General features: G+C 41.9%; 1 protein-coding gene across 1 annotated transcript in view; it reads left to right on the top strand.

The window, feature by feature from the left end:
* Window positions 1-11,506, top strand: part of si:ch211-236l14.4 (SITS-binding protein) — a 27,555-nt gene extending 16,049 nt beyond the window's left edge. The window contains exons 6-11 of the mRNA XM_062547279.1: window positions 1,574-1,774; window positions 3,175-3,443; window positions 4,645-4,781; window positions 5,570-5,691; window positions 8,427-8,606; window positions 8,920-11,506. Of these exons, the coding sequence (XP_062403263.1) occupies window positions 1,574-1,774; window positions 3,175-3,443; window positions 4,645-4,781; window positions 5,570-5,691; window positions 8,427-8,606; window positions 8,920-9,096 (1,086 nt within the window). The 3' untranslated portion in view covers window positions 9,097-11,506. The remainder of the gene's footprint in view (window positions 1-1,573; window positions 1,775-3,174; window positions 3,444-4,644; window positions 4,782-5,569; window positions 5,692-8,426; window positions 8,607-8,919) is intronic.
* Window positions 11,507-16,704: the final 5,198 nt, after the last annotated feature.

The raw sequence follows: 16,704 nt of genomic DNA, 5'->3' as shown, positions 1-16,704 counted from the left end.
TCCACAGTATTGTGTTTCGTTCCCCCTGCTGCTGGGTACCGTGAGAGAGAGCAGGGACGGCGCACTATAAAGAGACAGAGGAGTGAGGGGGCCCGGGGCCGTGGCACAATGTGGAGTTTCACGAGAGGAAATAAAGAAAATAATGTTAGACATTTGTGATGGATAACTCTGAATTGAGTTTCCCCTTTTTTTCCCATGCATTTGGTGGTGGTAGCTTACTTTTTTGTGTAATGGTGGACATACAAACACAGTAGAAACAGCTGTGTGGTGTGGTATAGTGTGTGTGTGTGTATGTTGTGTGTGTGTGTGTGTGTGTGTGTGTGCGTGTGTGCGTATGTGCGTGTGTGTGTGCGTGCGTGCATGCGTGTGTGCGTGTACAGTATGTGTATGAGTATGTGTGTGTTTGTGTCAAATGATGGTCCATGTGTTTTGTTGTGACAACAAGGAAGGCAGATAATAACATTGAGGGAAATGGATATTGTGCTTCAGGGTGTTCTACCTCCTCTGATTAAACACACTGCGTTGAATGCGGATCCAAGGTCCCGAGCCAGACTGTCTGAGATACCGAGAACAAATTCTGAACACCACAACATTCCAGTGACTGAATGTCGTGACATTTATTTATTTATATATTTATTACTTTTTACAAGTCACATTGTCTGTCAAGCAGCGATTTTCCTCTGTAGTTTCCATATTAGTGCACACAACACCAGTCACAATCTGGACCAGCAACTTGGACGGCCTTTTAGCTGTACATAAGCTTGCCAAATTTCTCTGTTCATTACTAGACTTGCACTTTATTGTACAGTCACTGGTGTGCACAGCTAACCAAAATAGAATTATACAATAAATTTGTACCAGTGGAAGTAAAATGGAAAAGACATAGTACTGGGTTTTCCAAAGGTAATATTTCCAAGCCAAAGAGTACAACAGGGCCGACTTGGAGTAAAAACACTCTAAGACGTTGAACTATTACTTGAAATCATGTTTGAAAAATAAGTGGAATTAAGTTACTGTGGCTGTGTCTGTGTTGAGTCCAATATTTCATGCATAGGATTATCCCTGTTGATATTGTACTGTAGGTCACCCTTCTTAACGTTTCAGCAGGGGAGCTTTGAACATTCTAACAAAAGATTCTATTCCGCAACAATTCAAGGTTCTAAAACTCCATATTGAATTAAATAAACTTAGAACATTAATTTCCCTACATTCATGCCACACTGGTGTGGTGCCTGCTGCTGTGCAATGATCAAGGCTTCCTTATTACAGTAATGTCAGCCTTTCACGTGATCAGCATGTGTCACTCAGATGGAATGTGGTATTTTCTTCCTCTTTTTTATAAAATAAAATAATTCTCCCATATAGGCCAATTCCGCTGGTCATAAGCACACACTCATGACTGGCACCCGTGACTGGCACGCATGACTCGTTTTGGTGAAATTCTACTCGGCATTAAGCACACTTGTCTGTGCTATTATATTTGTGTTGTGTGTGATGCTTGCTGCACATGGCAGGGCCCCTATCCTGAAGCTGAGCATGTGTTTTGCTTCCCCCCCCCCCCCCCCCCCCGTAGGACCACGAGCACGATCACCTCTACGGCAGGAGAGGCGTGTCGAAGAGGCAGAGCAGGGACCTCGCCTTCGTCAAGCTTCTGAACATTTCCGTGGCGCTGTCGCCGCTGCTGAGCGTGGACACGCGGCAGTTCCAGACCTCCATGCGGGACGGCACCGAGGCCTTCTGGCTCAGCCGGCCCTCCTCCTTGCAGGGCAGACCGGTGAGAGCACAGCACCTCCTCCTGCTCCCACACTGCACCTCTTCCTGCTCCCCACACTGCACCTCCTCCTGCTCCCCACACACTGCACCTCCTCCTGCTCCACACACACTGCACCTCCTCCTGCTCCACACACACTGCACCTCCTCCTGCTGCTACACTGCACCTCCTCCTGCTCCCCACACACTTCTCCTCCTCCTGCTCCCCACACTGCACCTCCTCCTGCTGCTACACTGCACCTCCTCCTGCTGCTACACTGCACCTCCTCCTGCTCCCCACACACTTCTCCTCCTCCTGCTCCCCACACACTGCACCTCCTCCTGCTCCCCACACACTGCACCTCCTCCTGCTCCCCACACACTGCACCTCCTCCTGCTCCCCACACACTTCTCCTCCTCCTGCTCCCCACACACTGCACCTCCTCCTGCTCCCCACACACTGCACCTCCTCCTGCTCCCCACACACTTCTCCTCCTCCTGCTGCTACACAGCATCTCCTCCTGCTGCTACACTGCACCTCCTCCTGCTCCCCACACCGCACTTCCTCTGGCTACACACACGTCTCCTCTGACTGCCAACTGCTGATGTGTTTAATTGCCTAGAAACAAGATATTTACCTAAATTATAATTTCATATTTTGAATATAAATATTCTAATGTCACACTGAGGTATATTTACTATAATTCAATTTATTAAGTAACATGAACTGTTCCCTGGCTCTCCTCCTAACTACCCCTAAGTGCTACTGTTCTAAGTGTTCTGTGAAGAAGAGATTTATTTCTAGAAAATAGAAGACATAAAAAGACAGACATTGGTTCCAAAACGCTATATCCACCATTTTAATACATTTTCATAAATAGTACTTTCAATAGTAATTTCAGTAGAAATGTTTTTGAATGTTGTAACTTGGTTTATCTTTACTCAATCAAAACAAATACAAATACAATACTTTTTGGTTTTAAAAACGGATATATAGCGTTTTGGAATCAAACTCTTCACATAGGCTATAGATTGATAGATTGCAGACAAAGGAAGGTTCTCCACACTTCTGCTGTTTATCAATGATGATCTGGTGCAACCAGGCCAGTACAGATAATGTGTGAGAGGGAGAGGGACTCAGATGCCGTCTTTAATTTTTATTTACTTAGATGTAGCAAAACATCACTGACTAACATTTCGATATAGTAACATCTTCATCAGAGTCCTATGATGAAGATGTTGCTACACCAAACGTTAGTCAGTGATGTTACTACATCGAAATGTAAGTATGATTTGCACCATCTAAAGAAATAAAAATGACAGATTGATAGATTGCTTGGTTGACTGATTGATTGATTGATTGATTGATTGATTGATTGATTGATTGATTGACTGATGCACATGCTGTCCCTCCTCTTGCTTCAGGTGCCTCTTCTGATGCAGTGGAAGGGCAGGTACTGTGTCAAGCTGAACCTCAGCAACCCAGAGGCGGTGAACTGGTTCCTGGAGCACGTCAGCGTGCTGCAGTCCCACCTGGGCATGGAGTACATCATCCTGGAGGGGGGCGAGGGAAGCCCGTTGGAGGAGCAGCCCGCCCTGTCCACTCAGGCGCTCTCCGGGGACGACTATGTCCAGCAGCTGGTGGAGATGGCCGGGAGAATCGGAGACACCACCATTGTGACCTCAGGGACAAGGTAAGGGCGCTGATTAAGAATGATCACCAGACTACACGATTTTTTGTCTCTCACGATTATCTTTTACGGTTGACCATGTCAGACTAGGCGATCAGAGAACCACAAAATCTTGCCGCGTCTTGGTCATTACAAAGACTTTTGGTCATAACGTCGTAAAATGTCACAGACAATAAATCGTGGATCGTTAAATATAACAAGGGTCATTGGGGCTTCCTCCTTCGAATGTCGTTACCGACTTTGAATATTCAGACACGACAATGGAAATTTGTCGGCCATGACACAATCGTGGCTGAAACCGTGTAGTCTGTACAGGCCATTACAGGAGCCAGCTTCAGGAAGCTTCAGTCAGATCACTTCATTAAAATATAATGTTTTTTGTTTGATTCTTTTTGACAATTATGATGGCTGTTATTGTAACCTTTTCCAAATTCTTGATTCTAACCATCTCCCCATTAGTAGTCTCAGTATAAGCTGTGTTTATTATTATCTTTCATCATTTTACCAAATTGCTTTGGTTGACTAGAAGTATACTTACTTAAGGACATCAATCCTCTTTAATATCCCTTTTCAACCACTTGTAGTTGTTGTCCTTGTCTATCCAGGGAGAGACATTGTCACAGTGAGGGGCAAAGTCAGCTAATTCCTCGCGCATTAGATGTCCCACAAACCCAGCATGCTCCTGCTGACTCTCACCAGTGTGTGGTGGGCTAGTTATGGGTCTGGCTTATATATCTTGTGGGCTTTGACAGTCTAAGGCATGCTGTCACAGTGGTATTACAGGTTCAGCTTTGGCATGGTATGTTCTTCTTATGACTGGGGTATGCTGATGATCTACCAGTGTGTGTGTGTGTCTGTGTGTGTGTGTGCATTTATGTTATGTATAGATTATGTACATTTATGTGTGTGTTTTTTGTTTGTTTGTGTGTGGACTATACTATCTTGGATGGACCATGTTTTTTTTTATCTCAAAATATTGTACATAGGAGATCATTTTCAGAGAGATGGTGCATCTGTATGTATACTGTAGATGTATGTATGTTAAGTGTTACTGTGTGTTTATTCTGTAAGTACATTGACTTTGCAGGTCAGCAGACATCTACCGAATGTGGTTTTGAAACATAATGCATAATAACTGCAAACATAATGAATGCTAAGCTGAATGCAGGACACCCCCATCTGAAGTCTGCGCCCCCTTTTGCAGGTCCAGCCAGAGGCCGCACTTCATCCAAATGTCCCCTCTGCAGTCGGACTGGACCTCCGCTGGAATCAAGGGCATCATTCCGGCCCTGTTGCACTACAGCCTGCTGGGATACAACTTTGTCATTCCCGACGCAGTAGGTAATAAGAATAAGCTGCCTCTCTTCAGAACTTCTTTAGAAAAGCACGAAAGAATGTCCTACCCCTGTTGCAAAAAGGACCTGTCAACTGTTGTTGTGTGTTTTATTATAATGAGGGCAATCGTGATCATTTATGATGGAAAAAAGGGCTGCAGCCAAAACAGCTCCTCAGTGAGGATTACCCTCAGTAAACCCTCTTGATCTTATCAGTGGTTGGAGCCAGTGTTTGTGGACTCACTATTTTTAGAGAGTCCAGATGATTTGGATTCTTTTTTTCTTTTTTTAAATCTCTGTGTTGTTTACTGATTGTAAATTTTGCTGGGTGTGAATGGAGAAAAGGGAGTGAATCAGTTTGGAGTGAATTGGAGCTTTGATGCCTTCAATATGTGCAAAGCTGAGGTATTTTGAGCTACTGGCAAAGGTGTGAGTGTGTGAGTATCCTTAAATGCTCTGAATTCTTGATCCCGAGTACACTGTGGCTATGCCACTCAGTGGGCACGCCGAATACCTTCTCTTCCAGCATTTCATGCACAATCATTTATTTTAAGGCCTAGTTGACGAGACAGGCATTTAATATGGACATAGTTGCCTTTGCAACGTGAGAAGAAGTTTATTTCAAGTCCAAAGGCTTTTAGACGGCAGTATGACTAAAACTTCAAAGCTCCTGCACAGGTTCCTCCAGATTTTTTTGTATGTGAAAAGAAAGCATTTGTGAATGACGTGTCAGTGCTGTATAGGAATAGCTCATCTTCACTGACTTGATTCTTTCGTTCCCCTCCCTTGCTGTAGGAGGCTCCCTGTGGGAAGAGCCGGTCGCTGATCAGGAGCTGTTTGCGCGCTGGCTGGAGATCGTGGCTCTTCTCCCGGTCATGTCCTTCCACACCCCACCGTGGGACTTCGGAGAGGACTGGGTGAGTGCCAAATCCCGTTCCATTCACTTCGTTCTCCTGAAGCCTTAATAGACAATATCAATATCAATGAGCTGAATCGCTGGTCTGTGCCTCTTCCCATCAGCGAGCTGAATGCCTGGGTTGAGTTTCCTCTCTTTTCTCGTTTATTTACTGTTCTCTGAGTTCTCTCCAAGTCTTTTTTTCGTCTTCTTTTCAGTTCTGAATACAGTTGAGTTCACTTCATACTTGACATGATGACACAGCTCACAAAAACACAGAACCTGAAGCATTGAGAACAGAACAGAAAGGGGAAAAAACTGTTTTGTGCGCCTACTCGTGAAAAGTATTGAGTGTCCACTAAATGCACACGGTCCACTCCGGTCATTCAGCCCAAGAGATGTCTGCTCACTGGGAAACGCCGCTACAGCAACTCTCCCCTTTTCATTTCCGTCTGTGGGAACGAGTCTGAAGGGAACGTCTGTGATATCAACTCAGGTGTCTGAATAAACAGACGCAGGCCGGGGGGGGGGGGGGGGGCGAGCTCAGGTGGGTGTCGTGAGCACCATGGCGTCAGAGGCGAGGCAGGGCAGGCTCCCCCCTGCTGAGCGGGACAGGGACAGGGTCTTCATCTGGAGCCACAGTATAAAGACTATAGAGACACACCCAAGACAAACAGCAACTTTAGGTTTCACATTACTGCTCCCTAATGGGATCCGTTCACCCTCATTGATATGTTTAACGGCTTGGTGCCTCGGTTGGATTTCAGGGGGAAATATGGAACTTCTTCTTCTTGTGTGTGTGTGTGTGTGTGTGTGTGTGTCTGTCTGTGTGTGACTAACAGAGAGAGAGAGAGAGTATGTGTGTGTGTGTGTGTGTGTGTGTGTGTGTGTGTGTGTGTGTGTATGGGGGGATGTTGGGTAAGGAGTGGGGGTGGTGGACTGTTTTCCTTGCTTTAAGGAAGTAAGATTTTGGCACTCTCCCAACATCACCTGTGGTTAAGCATTCATCTGTTGTGCATTAGCGTCTCTTTTAAATTTACGACCTTCAATCGCAGCTATCATGAAAACCACTTCAGCTGGAATGATAATGAATTGAGGATAAGCCTCACAAAATGAGCAAAAGCCTTTTATTATGAGCAATTAAAGTGATGTTTGCATTGATGGGAAGATATGGTGAAGAAGAGCATTTATATTCTCCTCTTCAACTGAAGGTAAATAGGTTGGCCATGAAACTCACAAGTCAGATGTTATAAATAACGGACCCGTCTAGTTGGGAAGCTTTTGTGTTTTGCTTACTAAGTGCTGTCTGAGTTGCAGGAGAACTAAGATGCCATGTTTTTCTTTTCATAAGAAAACAGCAGTATTTTACGTGTCCTGGTTAAACTCGAAACTCAAAGCAGTTATCTTAGCTCGTCAGCCCAAGTTTAATCATGCCAAAAAGTTCTCCCCCACTTACCTTCCCATTATGTGTGGGTCTGTGTGTGTGTGTGTGTGTGTGTGTGTGTGTGTGTGAGAGAGAGAGAGAGAGAGAGAGAGAGAGAGAGAGAGAGAGAGAGAGAGAGAGAGAGGCTATTTGAGTTGGCTGTGTTTGAGATTGGTCCATCTGTGTATGTGACACCCATCAGAGACTGTTAAATCAATGACGGAGTTGGGCCTAAATAGGAATAGAACCCAGCATGGTAACCACAAGCCTGTTTTTTCCATTTAAGACAAAGTCGAGCTCAGGGCTATGGCTCAAAATTCATTTCAAGAGATGTTTTTTCTCCTCCTCAAAATACATTTTTTATGAATGTGGTTTGACTGGGTTTCCGTCGCCAGTGGCTGGATAGGATGTTAACTCAAGGATGTGACCCTTCGTGGAATGCGAGAGACACTCCACAAAAGGAATGGATGTATGTAGTGTCAAACCGCAGCTTAAAAATATGCACATTCCCTTTCTACATCTGCAGGACAAATTTTTCCATCAAAACATCGTGCCACGGCCGCCGGGCGGGCGTGCTTTGCGCTTCCTTACCTTCCAGAGGCCAGCCTAAGTAGCATACTGACAAGCGACCGCCGAGCGCCGTGTTGTTTTAGAACTTGAACAACATCAAGGAGAGGCAGTCAGATCGGGTCAGTCGGGTCAGTCTCCGTTGCCTTTAGGACAGTGTGTCCAAACACTCTCTTTATGCCCGTGCGGTCTCAAAATAGGCCGATCCGCTGCCCCTCCGTCCTGTCCCGTCCCAGGTCCCTGTGGGTTACCTCATGTCAAGGCTCTCTTCTGTTTCTGCTTCGCGCGGACGACCCACCTGCCAAACCACTTGCTACTTTGGGTTCTTACCATTTTATATGATGTCTTAAAATTGTAGGCCTTCGCGAACAGAGCCTGCTGTGTCAGAAACCAAGATGTCAAAATTCATTACGTTCAGAATCATTTTGACATTTTTAAATCTAATCACAGGCTATGACTGTCATCTCTTCATTAGATGTGTATGGGTGTATGCTTTCACATTGTGTGGTAATACATTTGCATGATTGAGTGTTTTTTAACCGTTTGAATGGTTAAAACAGTAAGAGAGCATTAGTTAGTGGAATGAGGAAAGGTTATGGGTGCATGAAACAGCTGCCTAATTACATTTTTAGGACATTTCAGCTCGTTTTAAAGGTTCTATAAGATTAAAGCTTGAAAAGTTCCCTCTGTCCTGCTCCTTTCCCACTATAACAATTGTATGTTGATGTATTTCTGCTTTTAAAGGCACCATACTTTTCTGTCTCCAGATGTTGAATCTTACCAGGTTCTACGTGTCAAAGCACCAAGAGTTTGTGGTTCCTCTCATAAGGAAGTACGCTGAGGTGTGGCAGGCCAGTGGTGACCCGATATACAGGCCAGTCTGGTGGATAAGCCCAGACGACCCCGTCACCTTCACTGTGAATGACCAGTTCATGATTGGAGATGAGGTTTGTCTATTGTTTCAAAGTACAGACGCGGTCTAAAAATACTCAATTCTAAACGTTTTCATCCTACTTTGTTAGTTATATTATTGTATATTGTTTTGTTATTAAAAGTAATAGTATTTTTCTACTTTAAAGTATTTATTTAAACATTTCAACAGCAGCTTCTTCCAACAACATCTTAGATACTAATGCAATTGCATCGTGCAATTCACTTATTTGACTTTGTCCAGCAAAAAGAGTCAATCAGGCAGGGAATTTCTGCATAAGTGAATGTGTGATGAGTGTTTAATAAATTTGTGTCTTTGTTATTTTTTAGTTTCTTGTTGCTCCAGTGACAGAGAAAGGGGCAACACACAGAGACATTTACCTCCCGGACGCTGACTCTAAGTGGCAGGACACGAACAACGCTAAGGTGTTTGATGGAGGGACGTTTTTGTACGACTACCCGGTTGCACTGGATGAAGTGGCCGTTTTCTTACGCGGGAACTCTTGAGTCCAAGTTACCTAACTTACTTTGCTGCCTTTTTTTTTTTTTTTTTTTTTAAATCATCGTGCTGATCTTAAGTTGCACTTTCCTCAAAGACCAGTACTCTCATCTCAAGACAAGATCTTGAGACTAGATCGAATATCATTTTTATATTTGCACTTTACAAAAGAAACGATTTCTGTTTTCTCATGGTCGTTGTCCTGTCTCTGATCATCACCATTCGTTTGTCCTTGCTCCTCTGCTCTTTTTACATCCTTTCAGTGTCAACAGTTCTGTGCGTTTACATTTGATCACATTTTTACAACCTTTTAAGATTTTAAATTGTTTTCCTGATTGCATTTATATGGAGTCCAGAGTAGCCCTTTATTTGCTTAAAAACACTATGAATTTCTGAAGACCAAACAAAGATTCAAAGACTGCTACTTCATCTCTGCTGAGAAGAAGCCTTTGATGACAGAAAGAGTGTGAGCAAGTCTTGGACAAAGCTCAAATTCATGTCATTGACTCGTTGAAGGCTTTTTACTTGAACTCTGATGGCTGATTTGCCAGTGTTTTGTAAATGTACCTCAAACTAGGTTTATCAATGCCTTTTATTGTGAATTCTGCTCTCTGTCAATGATCACCACTGTCCATAAGGAAGAAATGCTGCCTTAAAAGCACTTATTATTTGAAAAATTACAAGAATATTGTACTGTCTAGGGAGGTGATGGAAAGCTTGAACATGTTACTGTAGGACTTTAGCTCAAGTCTGAACCTCACTGCCGCTCTTGAAAGTACACTACAAAAAAGTCTGTCCAAACATACTACTAGATTTCCAATCTACTTTTCCCAATCCAAATGTATAGTGTATCAGCACAAAGTTATATTTATTCAACTGATATTGGTTTTCATCTTTGATATCTCCTGTTTTCATTTTCCAGATAATTGAATGAATTTTTGTAATCATTTTTTAAATGTACTTTTTCTGGTATGGTGAAACTGCAATTAGGTTGTTGTTATTTGATTTACTTTTACGTCATCAAAACAACACAATTGCACGTTTATTGATAATACCTGAAATGCACAATGAAAAACATGACTTTTTGAATATTCTTAAAAATTGAGATATCCTTTTTTCGAACCAAACTGTTAAAGTATATGACAAAAAAAATGTAACTGGACAAAGTGATGTCAACGAAGAAGAGATCAGTGTAGCAAGATTACTGCTGAGGTCTTTTCTTTGATTTTAGTACTGACTTGAATACTGTGAGGTACCCAGTGGTGTGAATGTGATGCCTTACAAACCAACCTCTAAAAAATTTTTAAAAATAAAATAACAATGGTAAACAAAAGGCTAAATTATATAAATAAATGTTAGTCTGTTATTAGCTAAATAAAAAGATAGAGAGAAATCTTACCCCAGCTCTATTAAAAGCTACTCTAAGCTACCTTAAATTATACACTAAATTATCACAAACAACCCCGAGCAAAACAACAAAAGCAACAGAATGCTAAAATCCTGGCATGACAGGCATTTAGTCACCTAGTCAGGGGCCTCTCCTCTGCTGCTGAAACCTGTGTTGTGCACGTGACTCTTGAGTGTCCGAGGAATACCTCATTAACACAACTAGCTGTAGTTATCAGACACGTTATCATAAGAGGGGAGAACAAAAGAAAATTATCCACAAGAACAACCAAGTTCTAAGACCATAACAGCTAGCGTGCAGACTTAACTAGTATCGATACAAATCTGTATACACCATTGTGTCCTTGTAGTAGAGCGTGCTGTCCTTTGTAGTCGCCCCAGCCTCTCAGATCGCACAAGGGTTGTTTCCTGAAAGGAACATGTTAGTAGATATATCCAATGCATTTTAATATAAGTAATAATTGTAACAAGTAAGATGAATGATTAGAAAAAAATCACAAGATGATTACCTGGTATCTGTGTCCGCCTGGGACCGCTGACTTTAATAGTTCATGTTTACTGTCATTTTCAGGACACTCAGGTTTCACCTATCAAATGAGAACTGTCTTAGTGAGACCCGTGATTGCATATACTTTAATGTCTTAAACCACTTCTATATGTGAATGTGATTTATACATGTTAAGCTAAAAAATGGAAAAAGAATAAAAATAACAAATACTAACTGTGATTATCTGACACCCTTACGCCTTTTGACAGAAGTTGCTTTTTCTTTAATGCTTTTATTTTAGGTTCATGTGAATGAAATGACATAAAGTTTTAAAAAAAGTTTTGAATTATTCCCTTCTCCGTATCAGCAGATGTTGTGCTATTTTGTGCTTTTGTACCTTAAAACAGGACATACTGTGTCAGTCATGTATATATATATTTTTTCAAACACTTTTGCCATTAAATGTTGTGTTGTTCCACTGTAAATCAGAGAAATAAGAATGACAATATGCAATAAAGTTTACATTTTTTCCTTAACCACTCTTGTCAACCGAGGCGTTTGAGGGGTGCGTGACGCATAGGGGATTTTCATAACAGTGTTTTTGAGCTCATTAAAGGCATAGTCTGCATTCTGTGACATTTGAGCTCAATAGTACACCCCTCCCGACTGCTCCTGAAGCAATGTGTTGATTGGCTGAAAGACTGTGTGCCTCAGTCTGAGGCACTCTGTCCGTTTTCCATTCACGTCGCCAGGCCTCTACAACATTTTTTTTGCATCCCCACAACAGACAGCAGGGACCATGAGGAGCAATATAAAAACCGAATGTCGTATTTAAACAGCCTTTACCTTTAACTTCGGAGGACATGAATGTGTGGCCAGTGAGAGGCCCCTCAGGCCTAATATATTGGACATATCGGGTGGAATTGAATATAGAACACGTTCCCATAAAATGTGTTCCTGTGCTGTATATTTGAAAGCTATCTGAGACAGTGTGGGAACTCCGTCTGTCATAGTGCCATCCTGCCATCCCCCTGAACTCGAGCTCTCGCCTTCACTCGCGCTAGTCTGTAATGAATGCCAGACAAGATGGTGTGTGTGTGTGTTTGTGTGTGTGTGTGTGTTTCCATGTGTATCTATGTGCCCCTGTGTATGTGTGAGCGTGGTGTGAGGAGTATGTATGTGTGGACCCATGCTCATTCACTACAGTACGCACACCAATACACACGTGCATAGTCAAATGTGTAAAGGCGTTGCAAGTGTCTTTTCCAAACCCACCTGACGACAGACGTCTCCACTAATTCTACTTAAACCTTATAAAGATTATTTATAGCCACGGTGGGCATGTGAAGCGGTTCATATGGAGAAGACATTTGCCGGCCCCTCCTTTACCTTTCAGCCAGCAGTGGCCTCTCCACTCTGGCCTGTCTGTCCTCCAGAGCTTCAGCAGAGAAATGAACCCAAAAACCTCCAAATGAGTAATGATGAGTGATGCTGTGACTGTCAAGACATCTTCATCTCCTTCTTCATGTGTGTCATGAACGCTTTTCAATTGCTTAAGTTGGAACTGAGTGGTGCTTCTTTTTTTCTGTTTGTGATTTCAGTGTGAATGTAGTAAGTCTTCATAGGTTTCCAATATGCTTTCCTCCAAGAGTATTATAAAACTGCTCTTCAGTTGAGGTTTTTGAGTGCAGTGGGAAAGAAGGGGGGGGGGGGGGTCCTTGTACGTTTACAGTAAGTCAAGATAACAGATAAGTAAAGATAGCATTGAAATATTGCCTGAGTTAGATTATTTTGTCATTCAAACATTTGCTGTGTAAAGTTAAAAAATCACACATAAATGGCCAGAAGGACTTAAATGATCTCTAGTACACGATTCTATAACTGGGGAACAATTGACCGTTTTGTGGTCAATTGCTTCAAACAAACAAAATGAGAATGAGAATAAGAAATGCATAATGCAAAATCCACGGTTGTTTGTGTCTGAACCGTTGAGCCCTGATCTTGAGATGAATTAAACTGGTGACAAGCAGTGGAGTGAGACCCCTCTCTCATGGGCTACTTTTAGAAAGTGCAAGTTGAGGTTTAAAGTTTCAGTGGCAGTCAGAGTGAATAGGTTTTCCAGCTTGCCAATTACAAACACAATTTTATGTCATGCTAGCAGCAGCAGCAAACAGTCAGCTCAGTTGCGAAGGGCAGACTGTTTTTTTTTAAATTTTTTTTTACATGATGTGTGCATATGTGCTGTTTGTGGATTTCACAACATGTGCACAATATTGTTTGTGTGTGTATGGATTCGTTAGCCTCCGTTCACAAGGTGTTTGCCCTGCATTGGTTGGGGGTCGGGAATGAAATTCAGAATCTTGTCATGTCTTAACATAGGCTACTTAATACTAAAGAGGCTACGATTTTCCATCTAAAGCAGGCTCCTGTGAATGGGACGGCTGGTGTTCAGGCGCGTTTAAGTAAAGGTCTAAAGAGCACAGAGTTGTTGAGGGGCTCATGGATGCCAGGAATGTGGCCTTGAAATGTAAGCCTGGCCCTGGAAAGTGTGGGCTTCCATCGCTGGACTATTGTGGTGTGGTCCGTCTCGGGATGAGGTTATATGTATACAGTATGTGTGTGTGTGTGTGTGTGTGTGTGTGTGTGTGTGTATGTATGGAGCTTTACAGGGGCGTGTGTGTAATGCCAAGGTGGCTCTGTCGCCTGTAATGACTTCCTGTGTCTCCTTGCTGAGAAATCTGTCACCCCCCGAGGGCTCTAAACGTCTTCCTCTCACTACCCCACCCAGCCACTTGTCTCGCCTGTGTGCCGGCGGGCCCTACCCGGCCTCCTCGGCTCTGCCGACCGCAGGGCTATTTTTAATCGGGCAGGGCCGAGCCACCTCCTCACCGGGGTCCACTTGAGTGTCCACCACCTGGTGTGCTGGAGGGTGCGTCCCGAAGGATGGATGACAGAGGAAGGCGTGAGAGAAGTGATCACACATCTCCCACCCAGAGTCATTATGGTTTTGAAATTCTGATTCATTTTTGTTTTCATTTAGTCTTTCAGTGATTTCAGTGATTTCAGTTTGTTTCGCAAGTGCAAAAAATGTTTTAATTTAGCTAGTTAGTTTTACTTACATCGTTTTGAACTGTCCGTTGTCGTTTTTATGTAGTTTGTTTTTTGGAAAACTATTTTTTATTTTTTATTTCAGTTGTTAGTTCATCTCTAAATCATTTTTTGCTATAACTATAATAAATATATATTGTTCTCACCCATGTCTAAAACCAAGTCAGACTTTTAGGAAGTATGAATGAATTTACTCTAATAAGTTACTTGATTTTTAGGCATTACTGCACAATATGACTCTACACTCTTTAAAACGGAGTTCTTGTTACCTTGTTACCATGGACTCCATCAAGTTCAAACTGATTTAAGTTTTGACCCGACACGCAATGCAGGTCTGTAGAAATGTGCTATAAGTGTGCATTCAGAGTACACTTCACTTTTCGCTCCAACACCCCTCAGTTTGACCTTCACTAACAACACTAGAACTAGTGTGAATAACATTGATTGACTTGCTTGCCAATGGATACAGTTGTCTAGCGCCCCAATATACAGTAGGGCGCTATGGTCTGTGGAGGAGCTCCCTCTAGTGGCTGTCTCTGAAAAACAGCCTCAGGGACGTTTATCTCAATTAATCTAATAACACCATTATAGGGTTTGATATGACATCAGTCCACCCTTTGCAGCTATAACAGCCTCAACTCTTCTGGGAAGGCTTTCCACAAGGTTCAGGAGTGTGTTTCTAGGATTTTTTGACCATTCTTTCAGAAGCGTATTTGTCAGGTCAAACACTGATGTTGGAAGAGGAGACTGGCTCTCATTCTCCTCTATCATTCATCATAAGGTGTTCTATTAGGTTGAGGTCAGGACTCTGTACAGTATAGGCCAGTCAAGTACATCCACACCAAACTCTGCCATCCATGTCTTTGTGAATCTTGCTTTGTGCACTGGTGCACAGTCATGTTGGAACAGGCAGTGGCCATCCCTAAACTGCCCCAACAAAGTTGAGAGCATGTCATTGTCCAAAATGTCTTGGCTAATGCTGAAGAATTCAGAGTTCATTTCACTGGAACAAATGGGCCAAGCCCAGTTTTGGGGATTCAGTTTTCCACGAAAATTTGAAGCTGTTGCAAAGAGTGGACCAACATCATACTAACCCTCATCTTGTCCTTGGGGTCAATTTGACCGCAAGCAATGTTTAACATCATAAAATAAATGGTTCACTTTTTTTTTTTTTTTTGCTTCATGTTTCATGACTTTTCCTCATTTGAAGGGTACAACAGAGTAATCATGAAATTTTCACAATATTATGTTTCCAATGTCCTGTAAAAAAAAAAAGTTACATTGTTCTTGGGGTCAATTTGACCCCATTTTTAAGAAACATGAGGTAAATTAATATTTGACACATTATGGATATTATTAATAGTATGAGAACATATAGCTATTATCATTATTACATTTACAAGTACAAGTGGCAGGACTGAAAAAGTTCAGAAAGTCAGTATTTGGGCTGCTGACACTAGATGGGTAATATTGCCAGCCAGGCTTCCAGGGTTCATAAAGGGGTGTGGGGGGGTGGGATTGTTTTGTAGGGCTTTTGATGGTGGTTAAGTACCTACCACAAAAACAACTGGGTAAAAAAAAATATTTTAATAATTTTTTGAGAGTTTGTTTGACCCCAAGGATAACGAACGTCGGTAAGATTTGAGGAGTGGTTCCCAAACTTTTCTGGCTCACAACACCCCTAAACATATCTCTCTCCTCCGCGGCACCCCTATTTTTTTAACTTTTTATTCTCAACCTACTGTACTTTGTGCATTATTTGTACTTCCATGCCATTTTATTTAACCTTGTGATGTGTTGGATAGGCCATAACTGCTTTTATAATCGTAGCATTACTATAAGAAGGTGAGGTTTATCTCATCAAATGAACCACTTTCTTTAATTCAACTCATTTAATAGATCTTTTGAAAACAGATAAGAATATGAACAGAAATATCAGAAATAGCCCTTCAACTAAAGTGCATAAAATGTCTCCCTATAGTGGCCAGAATTTAATTTAAATCTCTCAATTTAGCCTATAGGACACTGACTGGATCTCTTCATTCCAAAAATAGTTTTGGATCTTTCAAGAGGGGTCTTAGGGCATACTGTATGTATTCAATATGCACTTAGTTAAGCATTTCTTATGATTATGGTTTATATATTATAGTGTTGTTTTGTTTCATTAGGCCATTGATTAAATTGACATTGTTGTTTTCTTATGATTGACTTAATTGTTTATTTACTATTCTCCCATACTGTATATTCATTGTTTATTTTCATTAGGTTTCTTGTATTGATACTGCTTATTGTTTATATTGCTATTCTCTTTATTATAATCCGACCAACTTCTTGAATTTGTTCACTGCTATATTAATTTTTGTTTATAGGTTGTGGGAGTGACCCAATACTTTTGGCAATATAGTGTACTTTTACTTTCATAACATACTGTCATTTTTGTGGGTACATACATGTGCATACTATATGTGCTAATTGGGGTCATGCTTATCTACCTGAGTGCAAGTAAAGACTGTGCCAATATTCTATTGTCACTTTTAGATCAATTTTCATGAATGACTACAAACAAACCTCACTTCTCATTTGCAAAAACATAACAACATGGACAACTTGGCAC

The sequence above is a fragment of the Sardina pilchardus genome, chromosome 10, assembly GCF_963854185.1.
Source record: "Sardina pilchardus chromosome 10, fSarPil1.1, whole genome shotgun sequence".
In the NCBI taxonomy this organism is placed as follows: domain Eukaryota; kingdom Metazoa; phylum Chordata; class Actinopteri; order Clupeiformes; family Clupeidae; genus Sardina; species Sardina pilchardus.
This window is presented reverse-complemented; position numbering and strand designations above follow the sequence as displayed.